Source organism: Pseudopodoces humilis, chromosome 3 (assembly GCF_049639895.1).
Source record: "Pseudopodoces humilis isolate 2021_Gansu_Grassland_sample_001 chromosome 3, ASM4963989v1, whole genome shotgun sequence".
Taxonomy (NCBI): Eukaryota; Metazoa; Chordata; class Aves; order Passeriformes; family Paridae; genus Pseudopodoces; species Pseudopodoces humilis.
This window is the reverse complement of record NC_142202.1, coordinates 30,421,228-30,448,262: the sequence shown is the minus strand read 5'-3', so window position 1 is coordinate 30,448,262 and position 27,035 is coordinate 30,421,228. Positions and strand designations below refer to the sequence as shown.

The following is a 27,035-nucleotide window of genomic DNA, read 5'->3' as shown; positions in this document are numbered from 1 at the left end:
AATCCCACACCCCAAAACGTAACCACCCAAGTTCAACACCTCTCCTTCATCTGATTATCGTCGTTCTGCTTTTCTACAGCTGAAAGGTCTCCAAAGACACTGAATGAAGTACATTTACTTAAAAAAAGAAGTTTACTGATGAAATACCCTCTGTTTGGTAACTACTACTAATCAACAGGTCCTGAATTGATTTAACATTTATATTTAAACCAAGTCTTCTAAATGACAAAAAGAGACAAAAAGAGGAAAAAAAAAATCATAAATTTGTTTTCCTTCAAAAAGTCTATCAAAATGTAGCTAATTATGCTTTCCAATAGAATCCTTTTCATCATGGTAACTCATTGCTGTTTCCTTGATCCATGTTTTCAAAGCTATGATCAAGAGTTTGAGTATCAGAAACACACTGGTGACTGCAATTTCAACTAACAATACTGTAGTTAAGACACAGCTGGCCTGGTTTTAAAGCAAAAGGCTAATAGGACATATTTGCTCCTTTCAAAAATATATAATTGCTTTCTCCCAAATCAACCTAATCTCCTTAAATACGTTTAAAAATTATATGGTTTAGAATTATTACAAACCAAACAATGAGTGAATTGAAGTCAGCAGCATCTTTCCCAAAATAACTTTGCAGAAATGCTAAATGTAGACTTCTGTTTCTTTGATACTTCAGAATGAAAATAATAAGTTATTTCTTCTCTAGTAGCTTTTTAAGAGAGACTCAGGATGAAGACTGACAGTAGAACTTATTTGAAATTTATTCTGCTTGAAATGCCTTTCTGGATAAGCAGTGAAAAACTTTCAGGTGACAGCTAGAATATTGACCAGTGCACACGGAGCACAAAGGCCACTTTTTATGCCAGGCACAACAATCTTTGCAACACATTATAAGCAAATTACCATGCTGAACTTTTTTATCAAAGCTATGTTTTGCTAAGATGAATATTAAATGACAGGAAGGAGAATATTCCACTTAAGAAGTCAGAACTATACCCATTGGAAATGCATCTGTTTATAGCAAAATTCCCCATGTTCTTAGGACTTTCCATATCAAAATAAAAAGCTAAATTAGCTCATTAGTGTATCTTGCCCTTAGGACTGAGAAAGAAAAATTGAGTGAAGATTTATCCAGCTTACACCCTGCAACACTGAGATTTAAACATATTTCTTTTCTGGGTATCTGGAGTCTAAGTCTGTGAATCATTTAATATGACGTTGTTTACATCACATGTTCACAGTGCCTCACTTTATAAAATAAAAGCTTTTCAAATATGAATAAAACTTCACATTGCAGGCATAGGAAATGACTATATTGGCTAACTGTTACAAAAAAAAAAAAAATGCTGCAGTACTTTTTTAAACAGTATGTCCCTAAATGTCATGTGTTGCTCTGTGATTGAATGTTCTGCATTTCTAAAAATAATTTTTGTTGTCTGTGCTTACTTTTTATTTTTAGATTTCTGTATAAAATATTGTCACTGTATAGCTCAGACAGCTGTATAACTACATACACTCAAGGTGCTAGCAGAATACCAATTTTAGTTGTGCACCTGACAGCACCTGCTTTGGAGTACTGTAAGTAACTATAGAGAACATAAAGGTAAATATCTGACAGTGCAGTTTTCATAAACCACTTGAATACTTGTAGAAGCCCAAAAGACAGAAATTAAAACATGAGGTAGTGACACATCTTGAATGAGAAAGAGAAAGAAAGAAAACCCTTCCACATGCAAGGACGTTTTTATACAATTGTTGCTGCATTTTTGCCTCTGGTTGTCTACAAACCCCTTCAATTTTGTGCAGATATTTATGTTTCAGTAGTTGCCCTGCAAGAAAACAGTCTTTATTCCTACAAAGATCCTACAAAGGAGACAAAATTTCTGCATATTTTCTAAGTGTTCCTATGAGTATTCATTCTGAGTCATGATTTTACTCTCAAGTCAGGCAAGCACAGAGAATGAGCAGCAGAGAAATAAAAGCTTCATAAATGGAAGTGATATGGAAAATCAGAAAGCATAAGAGATACATATGATGATGGTATAAGCAAACAGAAAACACATTCAAGTTCAATGATACGGTTTGTTAATTTAAGGATTATTGTGAATATGAAAAGCTGTAATTTTCACACTAGCATTAAATTTTCAGAAAGATAAAAGCTGGATAAGCAGTTAATACACTTTCCTAAAGACAAAAATTATTTCTATTTATTCTAACATGAAAACCACTATGACATAGAATTCCATCTCTACCACATATGCTGTAACAAATTTTTTTTTTTCTTTTCTTAATTTATAGGAAAAATCAGCTAAAGACTGTAGCATAATAGTACTATATTTCTATTACAGATAAATGCAGGGAGAATTCAACATAAAGTTCTTGTGAAATGGCAGCTGCTGCAATATTCACATTTTAGCCATTAAAAAATTAGATTATGTTTACTATGTTACACACACCAGCGGCCGTCTTTCTGTTCCTAATTAAACACTACTGTTTTTCTTGCCACTGATAAGGGCCTTTTCAGGGACTAAAAGGAGAATATTTTGTGTCCAGACAGGCAACTATGTGGAAAAACACTTTAATATTTACTCTGTTAACTGTTCCAACTGTTCTTGTAAGCTGTTCTGAGAACTAACAAAAAAATAAAACTCCTAAATATTTTTTTTTAAATTTCATGATCTAAAGGACCATATTTAGTAACAATTGTTTTAAAAAATACCCCATAGGATCATAGGATAATTTGAATTGAAAGGGATGGGTTGAAATCTCCACGTTTTCCATGTCTTCTCTATTGGAAAATAACATTGAGCACTGATTGTCATTAGATGTCTTTCAAAATTTCTGAGTAAATTTTGGGGCAGAAACCAAGAGGTCCAAATTTATATACAAATACATGAAAAAGTATTCAATATTAACTAAGGTTTAATGTGGTCTGAGTCAAATTGAACAGATGTCATTAGTTGCCTGTGCACCTTCTCAGCAATCAAGGCTAGAAACATACGGAGCTGGAGTAACAGAAACTGAACCAACAAAACAATGGAAAGAGATTATTGTTCTGTACTTGACACTTGTTAGATCATGCCTGGCATACTGAATCCCTTTTTGGATCCAAATAGAACATTGATACATCTGAGCAATTCTAGCAGAGGATCATCAGAATGTTCATGAGTGAAGCACACACCCTCTGCAAGAGACTGGGGAAGCTGTCTTGTTAAGACTAAGGAGAGGCTTAGGGTTGGGGAGAAACCTAACAGCACCTGTTAATATCTGAGAGCAGGTTACCAAAGGCTACCCAGAGAAGCTGTGGAATTTCCTGCCTTGGAAATTTTCAAGACTTGTGTGCATAAAGCCTTGATGAGGATGGTCTTTTTTCATAACTGGCCCTCCTTTGAAAAATAACCTGATGCTAGATATCTTCTTCCCCAAGTCCCTTCCAACCTAAAGGGTGCTAAGATTCTTAGACATTGGAATGACTTTGGCAGAAAGCAAGCATACAATATATATTCCTGAAACATTCAACTCTGTGCATTTCTAAGGCATATTTGAGTAACAATAGTTCTTCTGGTTTTTTTCATACTCAGAATTTAGTTGCCATGGTAACATACTGTGTCTTGGAGGCCCTCTCCAATGATATTCCCATTTCTATAGACTAAAAGAAGCTACTACCTTTTTTAAAAGGTTTATATATTTAACCTCTCTGAAATAAATACATTCAATGGCACATTTGTGTTTCTGAACAAAAAGGTACATACTTTAATTCCTAATTATTCACTTAAAATCCAAACCCATGGGCATAATGACTCAATTTCTGAGGGTAGTAGAATTCATGTAATTCTGTAGTCATGGTGTACTGCCAGCCTAAAGCAAATGCTCCTAGAATTTTTTTTCTCTTAGGTGGCAGCATGAGATCAAGGGAGTTTTCAAACAAGCAAACAACAGGAAAACAGGCAGCGAATACAGTTCCATCAGTTGAGGCAGACATTCTGTTAACAAAAAAAAATTTCTTGCTTCCATTAAGATTAAATACTAAGACTTTTTGCTGTCATCTAAGTTTTCATATTATTTGTTTTCTGTACAAAATATAGATTTCCTGGTGCTGCAGAGACCATTGTCACAATCTTCAGCATTGCAAAATACAGAACTTGTTCCAGACCCTTGCCAAGTTGTAGATGACACAGAGTGAATCTTCACTTCCCCACCCCAAGGAGCAGCTTCCCTTTGCTGCCTATGACCTGCAATAGATACGGCTGCAACTCAAAGCACATGTTCTTCTAGGCAGTACACAAAAATGGAAAAACAACATGCTGCTAGCATTTCTGTCTCTAGGAAATGCAGGTAGTATCCTCTGACAGAAGATACCCCAGACTACGATGTTTATTATTGTTATTTTTGTAAAGTAAGCTATTAATCTTGTTTGTACTATACATGCAGGAAAACTGACAAAGAAAGATGAGATTCTGAGCCTGCTGCTGTACAATTCAATATCACATAAATCACTAAATGCCTATTAGTTTTGAATTATGTAACATTTGGGTTATTTTTTTTAGTTTGCTCTACATGCTTGCTGATTACACAGTTATCATTTCTTGGCAACCAGAAGTTTAATTCACCTAACACACTATTTAATAAAGAGACTTATTAAAAATCTTTTGCACAAGAATAAACAACAGCATATAATTTATTACAGGGAAGTCAGGTTTTTTCACTAACTGGAAAAGATGGTACAATGCATCAATTGAAGGATAACAGAAAACAGTAATATAGGAAGACAGAGAAACCGAGAAACTATGCATTTTATTTAGTATACTCTTCTCTTTTATATGGCCAAAGCCTTAACTGCTACTTAAGGTTAAAGTGTTATGAAAATGATGGAACTGCATTTTCAATCTAAGTACTGCTTGGTTTTCTACTTGAGATGCAGTATTTAACAGAATATTAACAACATCAAACTCAAATAACTGTGGGAAGTTGCCAACCACACTTACTCAACTTGTTTCACACAATGAGAACAATGCCAGACTTGCATTATGCATAACATCTACAGCTTGCATACACACAGAACACTACTTTTGTTGGGTTAGGGATTTGCCTGGATGTCTGATGTCAAACTTTTCTTCAAAGTTTTACAACCGTCATAGCAATGCCACAGGCCAAAGCCAAACCACACAGACCAGAAACTGGCAGTTATAAAAGAGCTTTCAAATCTCACTTGGCAGCTCTTAACAGGGGGAAGGCACTGAGCTCCTAGAAATACTTACTATGAACATGGTCTTTGCTGCAAGCCTGTACTCACCTGGGATTTCAGCCTTTGATCACTGGTACTTCTGAACTTCAGAAATCTTTATTTCACTGTCACAGAGCATACAAATTAAGTCCCTGACTACATAGTCTGAATTTACAAAGACCATGATGCCATTAAGGCAAGGTTTTGTATGTATGACTATGAAACAAACACACAAAACATTAATAGTCAGAGAATCTGAAATTGGCAAGAATATTTTTCCTTTCACCCGTGGAAAATCCCACTCTCCTATCCATTTTCTAAGTCTCTACGTCAGCCAAAATTTTGATCTTCATATGTATATGCACATTTACAGTAGAAACACCCCAATGAACTCCAAACCAAATTGACTAATCCTGCCTTGTAAATCAATATTCAGGCTGCTGTACCTTTATTACACCCTCCATGTTTAAGTCAGAACTAGCACTAATTGTATATCAAAAAGGAAGCCTGGCTGACTTGACATGATGATTTTCTTCAAGAAAATTGTTTTCAGAATGAAGTGGATAAGAGTAACTGCACCTACTTAACCTTAAGTGAGACAGCAATTAAATTCTATTTTAAAATATGTATATAACTTTAATCTTATAATTTGACTGTTACTGCTGATATGCTTCTTTTATACCTGAACGCAGTATCTTCTGGAATTGTATCTTGACATATATATAACATATTTAAATATGATATTTTAACATATAACATATAACATATATAACAATATAACATATTTTAATATGATATATTGTATCTTGACATATAATTAACATATTTAATTTTTAACATGCCTGTAATACTGAAGTAAAGAAGCCAAATGACAACTAGTGAACTAGCTCCCTAATTAATGTAATTTGGAGATGTCATACATTCTAAAGAAAATAACTGCTCAGCAAAAATTCCCCTGTGGCCCCCAGTTTAGAGAAAAATGAATCCTTTTACCGTATTGATCCAATCATGTAGGGCTGTGCCAGCTGCACTACAATAGCTCCACTCCCAAGCTGGTGGCATGTGTATCCAGAATCCCAATCATAGTTTTTTGTGTCTCCATTCAATAAGGCATTGCGACTGCGACTTACACCCTCAATCACACTGGCACAGTCTGCAATTGTTGCAACATTTTCAGTGGGAACTGTGAATAAAAAACACAAAGATGACAGACATACAGTCAGAAAACACTTCAGATGCCAATGGTCTTTATTTTTAGAGAAGAACTGTAAAAAAAAACTAAATATGCTCAACAGAAGGAAATTTAATTCACGTAACATGAACTATGAACAAGTGGTACAGATAGTTTTTATAGCATTGATTCCAGAATAGCTTACTAAATTAACAGATGGATTTCAGTACTGGTGATATGAAAGCACTCTTTTAACACAACTGGGAAAAAATACCTTGTCCAGCAAAAGTTCAGAAATTTTGAAATATTTTCTTCCTGTTTTCATGATGAAACTTCCCTCTACTACAACATCCAAAAATGGCTGAAACATAGCTATGAGAAACTTCAGAGCTAACTGTATGAGTCTTCAGCATGCAAAAAAAGAGATAATTTTTTTCCACGAATTCTGTGATTTCACTCTGTTACTGGTGTTAGAAGCATAATCTTAAGAAAGCCCTTAACCAACCAAAACACCTTAAAAAACAGGGGGAAAAAACTGCAAACTCATTGCCAAGCAGTAATCCAAGGCAGTGGAAAAGCAAGCAGTTCTGGAAAAGCTACTGTGCTATCAAATGTACTAGGATCTGTCTGCTCATAAAAAATTACTAAAACCACCACTTTACTATTCCAGTCATCTCCTGATTCCTCTATTACTGAAAAGGGGCACCCAACAATTCCCAGATTCTTATGGGTAAGCAGGTGTTAGACATTGGAATTACTTCACTGGGAACAATCCGAATAAAGCAAAGATTAACAATGCAAACTAGGAGTACTGGCATTTAATTAAAATTTGCTTAAACTTCCTTTTCTTCCTCTCTTCCCTGGGAGTAAGGGAACATATTTGTGTATTCATTTTATATAGGCTTCAAAGCATCTTCTACATAGAGCTGGTTTTTTGTTTTGTTTTTTTTTCTTTTAATAGGAAAAGGAAGCTATTGCAATCTTGGTGAAAAAGAAAATGAGTAAGAGTCAAAATCAATGCTCATGTTGAGGCTCCATGGCATATTCCAGACATACTCCGAGCTATATAAATGATTAACTGAATGTAGTGCAGCTCAGTTCATGCAATGTTTTCCCTGCGTGCCCTCTGAGCATCATCCTGCTCCCTCTTCTCACATTTAGATTTCTGCACTAATCCATGACCCTCCTAAGAAGACGTCACCCTGATTAGTCAAACTCATTAAAAACTGTACAGAAACTGTCTTGTTGTGTTTTTAATATAATTCTGTCATCTTCCCTACAACAGCTAATTAGAAAGTGACTGACTAATTGAAGTGCTTAGAATGTGCCATCCTGTTCCTTTTCTGTAGGGGGTCTGCTACTCCCTATACTGAATGTTCTTCTTTTATATACATTTGATACATTTATTAAAAGTACCATCTTGTGGGGACACTGCTCTGTGCTGTATTTTCAACTGTTTTGGTTGTCTTCCTTTTTCATATTCCCATTAGAATTTCTGTTTCAATCTAGGTCACTTATTTACAAATACAAACTGTTAAAACCAAGTCTTGTTTTCTTGTTTTTTGTTGGTTTTTTTTTTTTTCACCAGCTATCCAGCTCTTACAGTAACCAATACTGTCAGAGAAAAGAATAGATTATAAATACAAAAATTGTTGTGGCTTTTTTTTTTCCCTTACTGTTCACACAGTATTTTTGGGCTGTAAAGTTTGATTTGCTTTTATGGAACAGAAAAGACATATGTTAGCAAAGCAAACACATTCTGTAAGAAAACAAATGGAGAATATGATTGAGGTTAGAGGACAACAGCATCAAACATTCATTAAAACTTACTTTCTTGTCTCCTTATCTTATACTGCAGTATGGAGCACAGAAGAACTAGCAGTATATTTAATTCTAGCAGTAGTATTTTTATAAAGAATTGCAATTTTCAAGACATGGCCTAAGGGTCATCAATACTGACTATATTTAAAGGTAAGACAGGTCTGCTATTCAACTGTCCTTAGAGATCTTCCAGGATAAAAATGTACCAGAAGTGTTTTGTAGCCTCTGTCATATTTTTATCACTCCTTACGCTTGTTTCTCATCCTTTGTCTTTTTAGCATACTTGATTTTTCATAAGAATTTTTTTTTGCCCTGAAGCACTCTGAAAAAAAATGTTCATGCTGCTGCTGCTAAGTGGCTTCCATATCTGAGTGTAGATTACTTCCTTTCATCTCTCATTCTGGACAGGTCAGTTTTTGCTTTGTGTCCATCCACTGTGACTTCACTACAATGTTGGTGGGCGTGGAAATGAAAGAAAATCCTCAAATAACTTTTTGCAACACAGGAAGGAACAGAAAAAAGTGGGTGTTTTACTGTTTCATAAAGCCAGCCATTAATAAACCTTAAATGAATTATGAAAATAAACATACAGGGAGATAGCATAGGATATGTAGTACATAGTCTTACTTTATAGGAAAGCAGCAATTTAAAGCATTATGGACTGTTGAATATATTTATACTGCACTCTAGGCAATAGTCAAAAGTTCTCAGCTTATGTGTCATCATTGTAACAAAACTGTTCATTTTAGTGAATTCTCTTAAGACATAAAACGATCATTGTGAAGAAATTATAAACAAGAAATGCACTATAAGAAACAAATTTTGTTTTAGTTAGTACGAAGGAGTGATTTTCCTCTCATGATTACATCTGTTAAGTGTTCAGCTTCAAATTGCTCAGTTTTTAGCTATAAAATTGCATTCCTTCTCTACTTGAACATCTACTAAGCTGACAAGTTTCCTTCCTGGGTGTTTGGAAAATAGAAAGTTGAGACTAAAAAAAAAAAAAGAGAATTAAGGATGCAAGGATTACTTGAGTTTGATCATATTGTATTAAAGAATTAAAAGGGTATTAGGCATTTTGCTTTCACTTTCCACACGCCAAAAATTTGTTAAGTCTAATCTTTATTCAATATATGAATTAGCCCTTGTGTATTTGCTACATGGTAGAAAAAATATGAAATCTACAGACTTTTTAGTTAATTAAAAGTACACATGCCCTGTCCTTCATTCCATGTACTCTATTTTCTTGAGTTGAAACTTAGTGATGAAATTACTAAATTTAATTTGAATCTTCAATTGAATTATTCAAAGAAATCAAGAACTCAAAAATATCAGCTTCACAAAAGTATCAACAGTATTTTCACCTGTTTCAGTGAAAAGCTTTCTGCAAGCCATATTTAGCTACTAAAGAAGACCCCAGTAATATGTGTTTTTGTCCAACTGTCAGAAATTGTATTAGAGAAACTTTAGAGAAAGCTGATTTTTCACTTGATACTTGCTACAGCTCATGATTTGTAATCCAATAAAATAGAACAAAACCATTCAAGTCACTAGAACTGGACATACTTTTCATTGCCTACTAATTGGCTGCTACAGGGCTCTTTCATTAAACATTATGTCTACAAAAGGCTTTCAGAAACATGAGCTGTTTTAGGAAGTGTGTACCCCTTCTTGTGGCACTGGAAACAGACAGAAAAGAATAAAAAAACCAAAAAACCTGGAACTATATGAACAGATCACTCTCAAAACTGACTATATGGCTGTCCTTTCTTGCAGAAATGGTAAAATTTTCCTTTCAGTATTTAGATTGTCTTCAACATTTCACAGTTTCCTAAAGCTACAGCTACAGCAAAGCTGACATACTGCTGGGTAAGCTTCCATTGTTTTGGAAAAATGTGAACCCTTTTTAAAGAGAAAAAACAAAATATGGTAGCTTTGTGTGGACCCAACATTAAACTAGACAAAAGCCAGCATCTCTCACTGCTTCCTTGTGGAGAGAAAGCAATCTTTTATAAACCTGAAGCACACACTAGGAAACTGGTATGACTGGTTTCTTCCTGTTACACATTCAGTTTTGTTTGGTTTGTTGGGTTTTTTTTTCCTAAATAACTGCCAGATTAAAAGACAAATGAATTTTTATTTGTATCATTTTATCCCTTTTGAAACAAGTTCTCCTAAGGCATTGAACAGCATACAAATGAAGGTTCACGATGGTTCCTAATTACTGAACAGCATTCCCCAGAGGGTGACCAAAGACATTCCATTGTTTTACATCCATCTTCTGCTCTTCAGTCATTATTCACTGTTATGTCTTTCATGTGTAATATATAAGTTACAGGACAGTCTAATAGACTGAGACAGACTTCAGACCAACACAGCTTCATGGAAAACCAATACACATTGCACTCCCAATGACCTTCACCAGGCTCAAAATCAGACAGATGGTTGGCCAAGCCCCCATAATCCTTGACTGCCCCTCAGCATTGAGTAGTGATTAAAGGACTCAGGTTATAATTTGTTCTTTCATTTGAGGCAGAAAAGAGGATTTTTTTCCTCTACTAAGGTGGGAAAAAAATGCCCAGAAACTTAAAAAGGCCTTGCACAGAAGCAGTCCTTCAACTGCAGTTGTAACTTCTTGCCACTGGGCAGATTAGAACATTTTACAATACATTGCATGACACCAAGTACTGCTTCCAAAGGAATATGCCTCTTATTTGTGAAAATATTATTTTGTTTTGGATTCTAGATTAAAAATTAATGGCTAAAGACCATTCAAAATTTCATAAGCAGAAGTTCATTATAAGCAAGCACTATGATTGTGAGATCAAAGAATATTTGCATGATTGTTAAATGAAAGAGTTATGTTAATATCATGAATTTAATACGTAAAATTGTTAACTTACACATTAAAAGATAATACTATGCCAAAAAGAAAAATACATTTCAACCTTAACATCTGCATTAGGGAAATAATTTCATATGATTACATTCCTTTCTATCACCTCATTTCACAAGACAGGAAACTGTAAAACGATACTTAAACACCAGACAGTGCTATAAAGAGTATTTTCTGCTACTTCTGCTTGAAAACTCCTACTCAGCTACCACTGGGTCATGTTAATAACACATCCAGTATTGTACAAAGTAACTATATAAATAATCTTCCACATTAAATGTTAATTGTAATATGTCAAGTTAAGAATTTTTCATTAAAACCTTGTACACCATAACACAACATTATATTGTTATCACGAAACAGCACTTCATTTTTATTATTTGTTGATGAAGTTGAATGTCTTTCACAAAAAATAAATAAATAATTACTCAAGTCTCCACATAATTGGTCTCTAACCAAATACCTCAGAGGCCTCATTTCTTTGGAGTGAGTTTTCAAAGGACAAAGTCTTTCACATATTATCTTCAGTGTTGTTTTGGTAGAAGTAGGGGTCACATGGTCTTTCTGAAAGGACCTTTTGGCCTTCAAGGGCTAACCAATACTTCAGTGTTTTATTAAACAGGGTGTAGAAACAGCATCTGTGTTCGTTCTAACCTAATTTAATACTTATATTAATATTTAATATCATATGGGATAAGCAATGAACCCAATGAACTGCTTTTCAAGGGTTTACGATGAAAGTTTCTCTACTCAGTCAAGCTTAAAAGCAATCTACTCTGATTAATGCATTTTCATATATTTTGTTAATTTTTCCTAATTGCTTTCAATTCACTTTAATCCTATCTGGTCACTTCAGAAACAGAAACAAACATTACAAATCCTCATCAGAGCAATAAAATAAATCTGTGCCAACACATTGGTACTCATACTGAGTTTTTACACAAGTGGACCTTAGACAGAGAGTCTGCTTGAACTCAGGGTTGTGATAAATATAGTATTGGATAAAAATTCGTGAAAAAGAATAAAGAATTATATGTTGTGTTATAAATGCAATGGCAAAAATAGGGTTAATATAAAAAGCGATTTATTATAAAACAATTTCAATCACAAACAACGAGAGAAAAAAACCACAATAAATCAGCGCAGCGCTGGGTGGACAGGGAGATGTCTATACCCAGAGGTACAGATTTACCCAAATCCACGAAGTAGGCACTGCAGTCCGGGGTTCTTATAGGGGTTTTCGTATCCTGGGGCAAAATCCGGAGTAAGCACCGTCTAACAAAGGAGTTTGAATAGACTTCCCGGATTCCTTGAGCTGAGTCAATGGTCGGTGGAGCAGAGTCCTTTCACATGTGAGAGGCTCTGAGTGTCCTCCGATTGCATTTCCCGGAATGGAGTGTCCAGTTTGGGTGCGGGAGCAGATGGATATCTCGACGGAGCAGAGTCCTTTTCACATGCGAAATGGCTCCAAGTGTTCTCTGATTGCACCTACCAGGGTGGAGTGGCCAGCTTGGGTGCGGAGGAGATGGATATCTCGACGGAGCCACTCTCATTGTCTGGTTTGATTGCTTGTGTCCTGCTTTTTATTTTGTGTTGATAAGCGTTGCTGCCGGCCGTTACTGCCCAGGGAAGGTCTCTCTGGATTATTTTACATTTTGCATCTTTACAGTATTACAAATATAACATATAATTCTTTATTCTCGTTCACGAATTTTTATCCAATGTTATATTTATCACAGTTGTATTTATAATACTGTAAGGATACAAAATGTAAAATAATCCAGAGCTTCCTTCCCAAGTCGGGCAGTAACGATCCACGGTGACGCTTATCAGCACGAAATAAAGAGCAGGACACAGGCAATCAAACCGGACAATAAGAGTAGCCCAGTCGAGATATCCATCTCCTCCGCACACAAACTGGCCACTCCACCCCGGGAAATGCAATCAGAAGACACTCAGAGCCATTTGCATGTGAAAGGACTCTGCCCCGTCGACCATTGACTCAGCTCAACGGATCAGGGAAGTCTATTCACCCACACATCTAGACTCTTTGTTGGACTGTGCCCATCCCGGGGTTTTGCCTCAGGATACAAAATCCCTATAAAAACCCCGGACCGCAGTCCCTTTTGTTATAAATTTGTATTGTGATATTGGCTTTCGCAGATGAATATTATATGTTAAATACTTTTTAGCTATGTATGTACTTTTTCCTTGCTAACAAGTCTTAAGCTTAAAAGAATTTCCTAGGTACAAGGCAAGGAAACCCCAGAGGGCAAGGACAGTGGGGCCCAAACTCTTATCAAGAGAACAATAGAAGCCAAACTGTTATCAGTGGAAGATATGAAACCCATCTGCCCTCAGAAGAAGGATGAGAGGCCCAGACCCTTATCAACAACTGACCACCTGCAGAAAAAAGGAAACCAGACTCCAAAAGAATGCTGACCAGCAAGAATAATGATGACCAGCAAAAAAATTATGATGACCAGCAGAAACTGAGACTGTGCAAAAGCATGATCTAAGAAGGCGGAACCAGGGAGGGGACATGCTTGAATATGCATTAACCCCTCACAGCAAGGATGGGATAAAAGGGGTATCCATGAGATACCAGGTGTGCTCTTGGCAGCGCGCCAAGGCACCCGGCCGTTTTAACCCTTTGCTTTATTTCTTATGTCTCCTAATTGTCTTTTATTTATATTAAATTCTTTTTATAAATTATTAAGTGAATCTCGTTTTTAAGAATTTTGGGGGCTCTTTCTGGGATAAGCACCTCACCTCTAGGACCACCGGAGATCCAGAACGGGGAAACAGGCGCGCCCCTGCTGAGTTCAGCAGACCCCGCTCCGTTTCTCCTAGCGTGGGCCAAGCGGCTGCAGGTCAAAACCCCGAGGACAAGAAGGAGAGGAATAAAGCAAAGGAAAGGGGAAAAGGCTCCCTAAAAACCGCGGTATTTTTGCTCCATAATTCTTGTGCACGAAGACCCAAAGAAGAAGACAGATTGTAAGTAATCTTTGGGGGAGCGGGAAGCGGGGGTTGCAAGATACCCCCGGGGTTACTGGGACTGGGTCTCAGGGGAGGGGTTAGCCCCTCGGGAAAGGGAGCCCAAGGTTTTCCTGGCACAATCCACTGGGAAAACAGAGTAAAATGTGGATTCTCTAAAACTTTGTCAAGTTGAGGATTAAATCCAAGAAATTTGGACTTAAAACTGCCAAATTGAGGAATAATCCAAGAAACTTGAGATATTTGACATATTACAGTGCCCATAGGCGTATATTAACAAGTAACTGGGAAGTAAAGAGCACCTTATTGTCTTGCTGTGACTGGGTGGAGTTGAATGAACAGATGTGAGAATGCGTAAATAGGTGTGATTGTTGCGTTAAAGTTTGTTTGTTTTTTTTTTGGAATTGTGTTGCTAAAGAGGAAAGGTATCCTGTGCTGTGCTGGAGTAAGAGTGAACACGGGTCGATGTTTCCACAGGGACTAGATCACGGTGGGGACACATGGAGTGATTCGCTTCCTCCCTGCGAGCTCCTGTCATGGAGCCCCGGGGGGGGGCAAACCAGAACTGGGGCTTGTAGCCCAGGAGCCGCGGGGGTGTTGTATCAAATCTGTTCTCAGCGGGTCTGGTCTCAGAGCAAAGCCAAGGTTATCTTTAGTGGAGATCTTCTCTCCGCGCCTTTCCTCCCCCCCCCGGGCAACAAGAGCTGCTTGCGGGGGAGGGATCGCTTTGGTGAGCTGGTATGTGGTTCAGCGTTTGAAGTTGTTTGTTTTTTGGTTTTTTTTTAGAAGTTTTTTTTTTGCCCCACTGTGGCGGCGGTGAAAGGTTTTTCTGGGAGATTGTGCTCCCAGGGCTACTCCCTGCCGAGCTATTGGGACGGAGGGGCGGGTCAGACTCGGGAGTGCAAGGGAACTCCTGGAGCTCCGGCCGGCGAGTCGGGCCGAACCCTGATAAGATCAGGCACGGAGGGTGCCCTGAGGGGATGAATTCAGCCTATCCCTTTTGAGTAAAGTGAGGGCAGGGGGCCGTCTAAGTCTTGGTGCCCCTGGATTGTTTAAACTTATTTTAGAGCTCTCAAGCCTCAGAGCTGTGTTTAGGTGGCTGCCGGCAGGCTGGATTGAACCACAGATGCTGGTTCGGGTTCCCTGCTCCAGGCACAGGGGGATCAGAGGAGCTCTCAGTGACTCCTGGAACCTCCTGAAGCTGTGAAACAGGCCGGGAACATGCCCAATGGTGAGAGAGCCAGGTGAGTCCCTCTGGGACCCAGGTTTTCTATGCCGGGGTCTTATGAGACCTTAGGCACATTAAGTTCTGTGATTCCGAGAGTAAGGACTGGTGTCAAACTGTCTCAGAGAGCTTTTTCTTAGCCAGATGTGTGAGTGAGATATGGAGCAGTACTGGCGTATGGTATCAGCTCCAAACCAAGGGAGCTGCAAGTTGCAAGCCTTTGTTTTACCGGGTTCTGAGAGAATTCCGTGTATGATGGTGCTGTGGGCTTCTGCAGCAGTAAGCTGTGTCGGTAATTAAAATTTGAGATTTCAGGAAGAGCAGAGAAGCTTTAGAGAGAAGCTTAGAAGAATTCCAAGAAATGCATCCTGGGAGAAAGTGGAAAAAGAAGGTCTGTTTGGTTGTTTTTTTTTTTTTCTTGAGTGACTGCAATATTTATTTTGTGGAAAAACAAACCCATTTCTTAGTATGCCTTCCAATTTCTTTACTTTAGTGAATATCGTAAAATTTTGTGGTTGATTTTAATTTTAAAGGCAAGTTACAGTAATTTGCATAGTAGTCACTTCTTAAGGTGAAAACTTATCAGGTTGTCAATAAGTGTGAGAGCTGTTAGCCCTAATGTTGTTTGTGTCCCGTGCTCATGGGCGCAGCCCATGGTTCTTAACAGCAGAACCTGGTACCAGCCTAAAAGCAAAATCCTATGGATTGTTGTAAATCTTTTTTACTGCTGCTGAAAATTATTTTGTCTCTCTTTTCACAATATGAAATGCTGATCATCTCTCTGATGATTTCTAAAAAGAGTTATTGTGATGGTGTGTTTAAGTGAAGATCAGGCTCAGAACTGCCATGATTTCTTGTTCTTTTGAATTTGCCAAGAAAGTGCACATGTCTCTAGGAGTGCTTGTGTTGTTTTGCAGCTGTGCTTATTACAGAAGCAGAAGTGGACCCAGTTAAAAGATTAGAATTAAGATTGTTGGTGTTTCGAATTGAGAAGAGAACTGTGGAGACTCTAAACTTGGTCTATTTTAATAAGTACATGTGTTTTTAGAGATGAGTCTTATTTTGTGAAAGAAGAGTTTGAAAACAATTGTAAGACTGGTTCTTGCTATAGATTGTTCATAGTATATAAGCTGCAAGTGTTGTTGAAACATAAAGATATTGTCAGAAACTTGTCAATGTATCTAAATTCCTGTAAAAATAAAAGACCTGATCATATCTTGTCATAAAAAAAAAAAAAAAAAAAAAAAAGTTACACTAGAGATTATTCACATTAAGCAGCCGTGTGAAGATGGATTCCTTTGTACTTGTAGAAGAAAATTTAGAGAAGAATGATGTCTGTGTCTTCATTTCTAGCTTGACTGAAGATCTGTTCAAGGCAGTAGAAATAGTAATTGCAGGTTTGTTTTAGTTGGTAAAAGTAGCTGGCTAGCTGACTGGTCTCTGTGTCTAGCGCCTTTGGGGTTTTGGGGAGGATCCCCAAAAAGGAGGTGTTAGGATTTTGTAGTTGATTCTAAAGCAAAGTAATTTGTGTAGTGGAGATTCTGGAGAGATGTGGTGTAAAGAGTGCGAGATGATAGTGGCAGAGAGAGAGAGAGAGGTTTGCGATGCCTTTCATTAGAGTTGTAAAGATTTTTAGAAAGAGAATGAGAAGTGTCTTGTTGGCTCCGAAGAGTGTGCACTGGCTTGTGAGGAGAAAAAACTTTCAAGTGCGATTAGAGGTGAGAATTGTGCCCGAAATAGGAGATGTTAGGAGCATCTGGAGCGCTGGGTTAGGAGTTGCTAGGTTTAGGTGTTGTTTTATTGCTTTTATGTAAAGCGGCTGCAGCAGGACCCGGTCCCTGTGAGTGGCGAACAGCGGGGCCCGGTGTGGCGGCTCCTGGTCCTCTCGCACCCGATGTGAAGGGTGGCAGAGCGCGGTTCGTGAGGGGCGCTGCTGGAGCGGGACCCGCCGTGTCTGTGCCGGGGTCTCGAGGGGTGCGGGGTGCCGGCAGCGATCGCCAGCCTGGCAGCGGTGCTGGGTGAGGTTTGCTGCTGAGGAGCGAGCTGGCCCAGCAGAGGAGCCCCAGACCAGAGCACTGTGGACTCCGGGCTCTGCCCCTCGGCTGTGGTGGGAGCTGAGTGTGTTTGAACATGCCAGTCCTGTGTGTGAAGGGACGGCACAGCAGGGAAAGAGGGGACACGAGCTTTGCCCCAGGGTCAGCACGCAAGTGACAGTCTATGGGCCCCTCCCTGCAGAGCGAGCTGCTGAAACAGCCTGCTCGGCCCAGAGCTGCGGCAGCAGGAGGGGGAGAGAGAAATAGCCTGAAAAAACTGCTGTGAATAGGAAAGAAGGAACGGAACAAAGGACAAAGAAACAGACCGGTGTATGATGAGACCAAAGCAAAAGTAGTCTAGCTCGTTAGGTTCTGAAAACCTCATCAAAGTGTTTAATTTCTTGAAATAAGATCTCTTTTTCTCTTATTTTTTTTCCCTTTCTTTCTTTTACTCTTGTTGTTAAAAGGAAGGGGTTTGTTCTAAGAAACCGATAAAAGAAGTTTGTGAAGCTAAACAAGTAAATATTAACCAAAGGGTAAAAAGGTAATGAATGTAATTTATTTGAAGTCAAAACTAACCTAGCCTTTCTTGTTTAACTAATTTGAACACGCAGAAAGGGATTGGCTCCTATGTTAACTGTTAAATTTCGCTTAACCCAAGAATTTTAAAGAATACTGATGGAAAATTTTGATGTGATGTTTTCATTCTCCCTGTGTTATTAAGAAATTGTTTTCAGGTACTACTGATAATTAAGGCAGAGAAGCTGCAATCTGGACCAAAGAGTGAAGTTTGATTCACACCAATAAGATCAAAAGATCTGAGGACTGGACTGTAACACCCAAACAGAGTGATACAAACTGGACTCTTGGATAGAGGCCGGCGGTAATGAACTGAAACAATCCAAATGACCCAAGGAATGAGCTAAGAATCATGCCTAACTGAGAAGTAAGACCAAGCCTGTATCAGTAGTTTCAAGTCCTGCCTGGACAAGTTCTGGGACACTTTAGATATCCACCTTGGGAAGGAAAAATCCCACTCCAAACAGGAGGACTGGGGCTGTTTTGGTCGGGAAATCCTCGTATATTTTTGCTTTTGCCTGTGATTTGTATAAAGGAGGGGGGGAGAACCACAACTTCCATCAGTGCCACATCATATACCTTGTCTAAATCATCCCAATACGGGACATGCTATCTGGATTAAATATAAGTGTTTAAATTAGAGAATAATAAGTATTATGGTTCACAAAGTTAAGCCTCTCGTTGCAGGAAGTGTTCGGTGCCAAATCTATTAAGAATAACTTAAATGATAACTTTTTTTACAGAAGGGAAATTACTAGTGCGTGTTGAGTGGGAAGTACCTGAGGAACGGTGAGAAACTGCTGTTAAAAAGGTGTCAAAAGAAATTTGCTTGAAAATTACAAAAGAGGAAGTGACAAGGAAATAGGGGGCAAGACCAGACTGACCACTACAACTCGCCACCGAGAAGAATATAAAACACCTGCTGTGAGCTGCAACCTCATAGGCAGGATTGGTGGGGGTGTAAGTCATACTGGACCCCTATTATTCCTTCTTCTGTCACTTATCCTTTTCCCTTTTGGGACACCAGCAAAGCCATGTTACAAATGCTATCAAAAGCTCTACATAGAATGACACCGGGTTTTCTTTCTTATTACCCACACCAATATCAATAGTCACTGCTATAACCCATCCAAGTTAAGTGCCTGTATACATAAATGGGAAAAATATTAGATCACAGAAAACTTAGGAGTCAGTGGTACTAGATTGGGAAGCACTTGCCCAAAAGGAAAAAAAAAAAAAAAAATGGATTTGCTTCACGGGGGCGGTCAAGGGAAAGACCCAAGAATTGATAAAAGAGCAAGTGATAAGAAAAAAGATAAAACCAACACAGAAACCTAAACCTAACTTAACCTCATGTCAGGACCTGTATGCAAGGCTCAAACAGCAATTAAAAGGGGAAATAGATATCTCAAGACTAGGGAAAAACCTGTTTGTGGATTTAGGGGAGAGGATAAGTAAAGAACTTAACATAACGAACTGCTGGGTCTGTGGAGGAGCCTTGATGACGGAGGAATGGCCATGGAAAGGTAGTAGCATAGGCCCAGTGGAACTCCTTAAGTGGAACTGGACCAATATAAGAGGGGGGACTCGACCAGAAGGATGGATTCTAAGTTCAACAGTGATAGGGGAAGAATGTTTATGGCGAACTGGTAAGGAATTTATTAAAGAAATAAGGAAAACTCCCTGTAAAAGGTATAAGGTTAGTAATGGAACTTCTACATGGTGGATCCCAGAGGAGCCAACTCTGTATTGGACTCAAGGAAAAGTAAAAGAAAAGAATTGTGTGTATGATAATCGAACCAGACTCTTCAGATGTAATGGTAAAGGGAAAAATCCTTACTCTGGAATCCCAGAAATATCTAAATTTTGGGAAAATATAAATCAACAGAAAAATTACTATTGGAAGGCACCAGATGGCTTATTTTGGATATGTGAGAAAAGTGCATACCCATAGCTCCCTTCACAATGGAAGGGGAGTTGTACTCTGACAAGACAGAAATCAGTTGGGGTGTTAGTTTTGGAGGTCCTAAAAAGAAATAAAAGAGAATGGTTTTGAGCACCTCAAAAATGGGGAGATGAGAAATGGCCCCTGAACGCATATTGGAAACATTCTTGGGCACAAGATGGAAGTTGGGGATATCGAACCCCAATTTTTGCATTATGAAACTCCAAGCTGTTGTAGAAATCATAACCAATAAAACAGCTGGGGCTATGGAACTAATAGCCAGTCAGAGATGAAAAGCCAGAGCTGCAATATATCAGAGTAAGGTGGCTTTAGACTATTTATTAGCTAAAAGAAGGGGTGTTCTGTGAAAAAAATTAATACATAAGATTGTTATTTTCAATGACAATAAAAATGCCATTCTAGATATCGCCAAAGATATCAGAAAAATGGCCCATGTGCCGGTCCAAAAATGAAAATCAGTAATGACCACTAATTGATGGGATAGTGTATTGGGGATAGAGTAGTAGAAGAAGCTAAGCTTCTTCCCCTTGTAGCAGTGCTACAGCTGGTTTAATAGTTCTTCTTTGCTTAATCCCCTGTTTAATTTGGCTGATCACCAATATAGTTCAAAGCATAGCAAATACCTATAGACCTGAAATTAGCTACATCTAGAATGGCAAAAACAAAAACAAAAAAAAATCATAGTATTAAGAAAACAAAATAATGTGAAAAATCTGTTGGAAGAAGCTAAATTGATTTGTGAATAAATGAACGAGTGCTAGAAGCTAGAAAACAAGAATTATTGCTCAAGCCAAATGATTTATAAAAAAAAGAAGAGGAGGGGTTTGTTATAAATTTGTATTGTGATATTGGCTTTCGCAGATGAATATTATATGTTAAATACTTTTTAGCTATGTATGTACTTTTTCCTTGCTAACAAGTCTTAAGCTTAAAAGAATTTCCTAGGTACAAGGCAAGGAAACCCCAGAGGGCAAGGACAGTGGGGCCCAAACTCTTATCAAGAGAACAATAGAAGCCAAACTGTTATCAGCGGAAGATATGAAACCCATCTGCCCTCAGAAGAAGGATGAGAGGCCCAGACCCTTATCAACAACTGACCATCTGCAGAAAAAAGGAAACCAGACTCCAAAAGAATGCTGACCAGCAAGAATAATGATGACCAGCAAAAAAATTATGATGACCAGCAGAAACTGAGACTGTGCAAAAGCATGATCTAAGAAGGCGGAACCAGGGAGGGGACATGCTTGAATATGCATTAACCCCTCACAGCAAGGATGGGATAAAAGGGGTATCCATGAGATACCAGGTGTGCTCTTGGCAGCGTGCCAAGGCACCCGGCCGTTTTAACCCTTTGCTTTATTTCTTATGTCTCCTAATTGTCTTTTATTTATATTAAATTCTTTTTATAAATTATTAAGTGAATCTCGTTTTTAAGACTTCCTCGTGCATTTGAGGAAATCTGTACCTCTGGTTGCAGACCCCTATCCACCCGGTGCTGCGCTGATTTATTTTATTGTGGTTTTTCTCTCGTTGCTTGTGATTGAAATTGTTTTATAATAAATCATTTTTTATATTAACCCTATTTTGCCATTGCATTTATAACAGGGTCATACAATATGGCACCTTATGTTAATCATCAGAGGTATGAAAAAAAAGCATTAAATGGATATAATATCTTTTTGCTGGATTTAACTTGTTGAGAATATTTTTGAATATGCAATACTGATGGCCAAAAATTCTGATGGAACAGTCAGAGGTGTCCCTGCTCCATTTCACAACTGGACAGGCCTCAAATAGTCCCCAAATCTTTCCATTTGTATCTCTCTCACCATAAACTCTGCAGGGTCATGTATACAACTGCTAGTGCCTCACTGACAGTTGGAAGACTATCCACATCCTACTTTCAATTAACTACTCCCCAAATTCTTACTTTTAATTTTCTATCAATTGTATTGACTAACATCCCTTAAGCCTAAAAAGCTGCGAAAACCTAGAGGCCTCTCTTCCCTTATTGCTGATCACTTCAAATGACTTACCGTACAACAGCTTGACTGACTCCCACTGAACAACAGCAAAGCTGCCCTCGATTAACAATCAACATTAACACCAGAAACCCTCACTTACACTGCCCAGACCGTACTGACCTATAAGATTCTACAAAAACACTGTCACAAGGGGAGAATTTTTAATAAAACCTTATAAAGTCTCCATTCCCTAGATTACCCTTGAAACTTAAGAAATGTTAAAATAGATCAAATAGTTTGTCTCACCAGACTGATCACTCAACCAGAAAAAATAATTGAGTCTATGAAAGATGGGTCACTTATAAGTTCACTTACACAAACATGCACAGATTCACTGCCTTGCCTACTTATGATCAAACAATCTTTGTGTTAACACTCAAAAAAAATTACTTAAGTCCCAAATTCAGCATTTACTAAATAAGTTTGATCACCTGAAATAAAATGTGAACAAATATTCATACACACTGATTTTATATGAAGTTTCTAAAAATTCATAGCTGGCAGTCCTAACTATGAAATTTAGCTGAAAAGGTTTATCAAATCTGAGCTACTTTGTTTCTCTACTAACTAGCTTACTGAAGGGAGATGCTTTCTTTTAACACATTTCTTTACTGCTTATTCTATTTCGTAGTCAATAGCAATTGCAATGCTACTTGCACACTACCTAAAACAAAGGGAAGGCTTTTGATTTGCCTTTTGTTGAGGGTTAGGTGTCCTTTTTTTTTGTTTTGTTGTTCTGGCCTGTCCGTGGAATTTTTACATTAGCTGCGGAGACAACCTAACTGCGGATATTTAGTGGGTGCTCGACAAAGGACAAAGAGTGGCCGGGCCCAGGGGGGAGAAGGGGCAGGAAAGGAGGGTGGGGACAGTTTTTGGCTGGCTTTCTTTGGCTTCAGGGAAACACATTCGTTTTCTGGGTCGTGGAGCTGCTGCGGGAGAGAGAAGGGAATTTCGCCATCACCCAGACAGGGCTGCTGCTTCTTCTCCTTCTTCCCTCTTTGTTGGTGGCCTCACACCCCCTGCCCAGCCGGGACGTGTGGCAGTGCCAGGCACCGCTGTGGAGCTGCTGATCCACCTCAGCCACCAGCCCAGGATCTCAGCTCATTCCTGCTGTTCCAGCCGACTGTTCCTCAGAGCCCCGCAGGAACATCGGGACTGCCCGCCCGAGGGGGTTTGTGAGAACAAAGCCTCTCCTCCTCCATCCCGTCTCAGCCGAGAAAGCTGTCACAGGGCCCCTGGTTCTGTTTCCTTGTTAATGCTGTAGTTACTGTTGTTTGTTTGCCTGGTTATACTAGTAAAGAACTGTTATTCCTATCCCCAGATCTCTGCCTAAAGGCCCCTTGATTTCAAAATTATAATCATTCGGAGGGAGGGGGTCTACATTCTTTCATCCCAAGGGAGGCTCCTGCTCTCCCTAGCAGACACCTGTCTTCTAGAACCAAGACACCTTTTTATAATGCACAGGGAACAGGCTGAAGGAATTGGGTCTTGGTTTTTCATGGTTAAATATTATAGTTTTCTCAAAAAAAAATTTAAAGTGACTATGTCTTACTAAAAATCTTCCTCTCATCCTATTTTGAAAACTGTATTCCCTTCCATCTGTCACAGGTACATATTTAAAATTTAAATATATGTTTAAAACCAGCATGAACTCTGAAAATTTTGCTGAAATTCTTGATTTTATGCCATAAGTAATAAACTGTAGGAAATTCTACCTAGATAACTACTAAATACTCTCTTACCAATCAACTTCAGGATCTGACTTCTGTGAGTTTATATGGAAGAAAGCACAGAAACCAACCCATTTGAACCATTTAAAAAAAAAATCAATATTAAGTCTTTCTGTGACACATTTTATCATTCAGTACCATTGAACTGTTGGGGATTTCTACCTTAAGTAACAAAAAGTTACTTAAATCAGTGTAATATAAACTGTCCAGAGCTGAGAGCTCCATCAGTGTGGTGTTCTGAGTATAATAGCAGCATAGCCAGTATGTTCTGCCATGGCTAAGCATCTCTATGGCTCTTTGGAGAGGAAATCAATACATGAGAGCTTACTTTCAGCAGCTGTAACCAGGCTGTATAAGATGCCCTAAATGTCCAAATCCATCATCACTACAATAAATAGCTGTGTTTAGTCTTTTCCTGTAAGAGAATTCAGGCTAACCTACTGGGAGGCGTGAGCAACCATACTGTGACATGCAAAGAAAAATCACATTGCCAGCACTGACTGACTCGGCTACCAGTGGCTTTGTCAGCTGTGATTAATTTCAATTTCAGCATTCCTGCAGCATCATTACTTAATCCACAGTACTGGAATTTCATAGAAGTTGTAAGAACTAGCCAACTAATTCTATGCTTACAACACTGTTTAAATCAATTTAGAGATTTCTGTATGGAAACAGATGTAGAGCACAGTAATGGTCAGCTTTAAAAGACAAGTGTTTACAACAGTTCATGAAAAAGAAAAATGTTTTTTATCTCTTACCTAGCAGACCCTTCTCAAGAGTAAAGGATTTGTTTGTGAACATGCATTCAAATGCCACAATATGGAAAACTTTGTTCACTGTATTGTGGGTCCCAACAATTCGAATATACCTATAAGGAAACAAAAAAAGGTAAACACCACAAGTTAAACATGACCAACTTCTGTGCACTTAAATATAATTGATTCAGTTAGACTATAATGTGCAGATCCGTAAGAACTGAGTAACTGTTTAAAAAAAATAAAAAGGAGTAAAAAAGAATATCAATTTCATAGCAGGTTTGCATCTAGTCAGGATGCTGGCTCTAGTACAATTTAAGAAGAAAAAAAAAGTCTTTAAAGAGATGTGAAATCTGTTAAAAATGTTTCTGGATTAATTTGCCAAGAAAAGCAAAATTAGAGACCTATTGTTTCAAAAATGGTCTGTTAGTGCAAATATGTGCTCTGGTTTTAAATAATAATAACAACAATAATAGTAATAACAACAAGAGTAATAATAATCATCCTTTTACCAACGAATTTTCAGCACTGTGAAAGATTTCATACAGCTAGGACAAACACAAAAAAGAAGTCAGGCTTTTCTTCAAAAGCCAAAAATTAATTCCATTTTATTAAGACTCTTTCTAATTCTAACACTACATGTACAGGATACCAATCTCTATTGGTGTACCTTTTATTAATAATGAAAAAACCCCTCATTCAAATATTATGAAACAAAGCTACTCTGGGTTTCATTCCTGGTGGTATAACTTGCATTTCTATACTCCAATTGCAAATCAAGTAGAGCTGCTCTCAAACATTGCAACCTATTCACCTGCTGCATTACCCTGGAGGCTTCACTTTCCATAAACAACCACTAATCTTGATTCAGTCTGATTCTGCATTTTCTGAAGAGATCCAACAGTTCTTTATTGTACACCTCTCAATAAATGCTGAGCATGAAACCAGAAAATTACCTAAACCAAATACCAATTAGTTCACAAGATGGGTTACCCACACTTGCAGAAAGCTTTGTACAAATTTAACTAATTTCAGTTAACTATCAGAGTGTATGAATCGTCAGCAATATCCCTGGTCTGTCCTTCATTTACATATAATATATGTAAATACATTATAATATAATTTTATTTCTAACTTAATGGTGATTCACCAACAGCATAATTTTGGCTTGTGCTCTTTATCAGATCAATTTGACAAGATATACAGTATCTTTTCTGGTATTTTCTTTTTAAACAATAAAACACCCATCATAGCTATTTACTGGGTTAATGCTCAACCTCCAAATTTAATTTAGAAATTATTTTAATAATCATAACTCGGCACAAAGAATTATATGCTATTGCCTAATTAATATTAACTCACAGATCAATCAACACAGTAGCAAATATCCTGAAAGTTATTCTATGTAGAAAAGTAAAGTTGCAGAAGTGGAGAAAATATTTATTAGTCATAAAGAAAATGAACCTGTGTTTTAAGAGTAAAGCAGAACTTAGTCCTTACTCTGTAGCTGTGCCAAGTGCCTGCAAAGAACATCACAGGAATCTTGGCTGACAGGCAAACGGGAGGTGTTTCCCCAGATCTGCCTGTGTGAACCAGCTGATGTTCTTTTTTATGAACTCACAACCAGAGTTTGAACCCTAAACACACAGGTAATGTCCAAAATTTGACAACAGTAACTGATCCTGCTCCCTCCCGCCTCAGAAGCACAGAATTCAATTGAACAGAGGAATAATTTTAGAGTATTTTGAAGTGTACATGGAAGCTGGCTTGCCATAGAGACTCTCTTGTCTCCCAGGCAATGAATGTATTGATTGAATTGTGCTGCTTGGACAAAATGCACCAGGCAAACCAACAAAGTGTTACTAATGGAGATGTACTTTGACATCCTTCAGTTACGCTTCCTTGCATTAAAGAGCTTAGAGAATAAACAAAGTAACAAGATTAATAGGAACACAAGAAACTGCTTCATAATTAGCATTAAAAGCTAATTTACTTAGATTTTTTTGTATTACAAAATTGCATCATTAGAGCAAATTTCTTGATTGTTTGTTCAGAGCAATTGGAATTTGTTCAAATTCCTGTCAGCAACAAAGCAGGTTCATAAGACACAAAGTTATCTATGAATCTTTGTGTAATTGCAGACTAAAAGAATCACAATTCAATGCCTAGACTAGCTCCACTGTTGATGGACTTTACTGATCAAGTGATAAGACTGCAAGACAGAAAAAATCCCTGAATCATTCTTTAAAGAAAAAACCTTGATCAATTTGTGAGGTTTAAATGAACTTCCCTAGCAGATAAACAGGAATGCAACATGAAAATTTTGCCCCTTACTTTTATTTTCTGGCCTTTTTTGAGAATAATGGATGCTGTAATATATAAGTGCTCTTAGAGTTTCATCCATGTCAGAGACTTCTCTAGCCACAAAGAGTCAAGCTACACATGACCCTGAAATTTTCACAACAGGAATATCTGAAAAATCTGGCTGGTGGGTTTTTTCCCCTACTACCAAGAAAATTGTTTTGACTATAGGGAAAAAGCATGTTCTACTGGATCTTGGTAGAATTTTAAACTACTGAAATATGAAATGGGTAGATTAATTAGGCACCTACATGGC

General features: G+C 37.9%; 1 protein-coding gene across 1 annotated transcript in view; it reads right to left on the bottom strand.

Moving 5' to 3' along the window:
- The window catches only part of BTBD9 (BTB domain containing 9), a 143,627-nt gene that overhangs the window by 49,606 nt on the left and 66,986 nt on the right, over positions 1-27,035 (bottom strand). Inside the window, exons 8-9 of the mRNA XM_088052755.1 lie at positions 24,422-24,531; positions 6,215-6,404 (exon numbers count right to left, since the gene is read on the bottom strand). Coding sequence (XP_087908881.1) covers positions 6,215-6,404; positions 24,422-24,531 — 300 coding nt within the window. The remainder of the gene's footprint in view (positions 1-6,214; positions 6,405-24,421; positions 24,532-27,035) is intronic.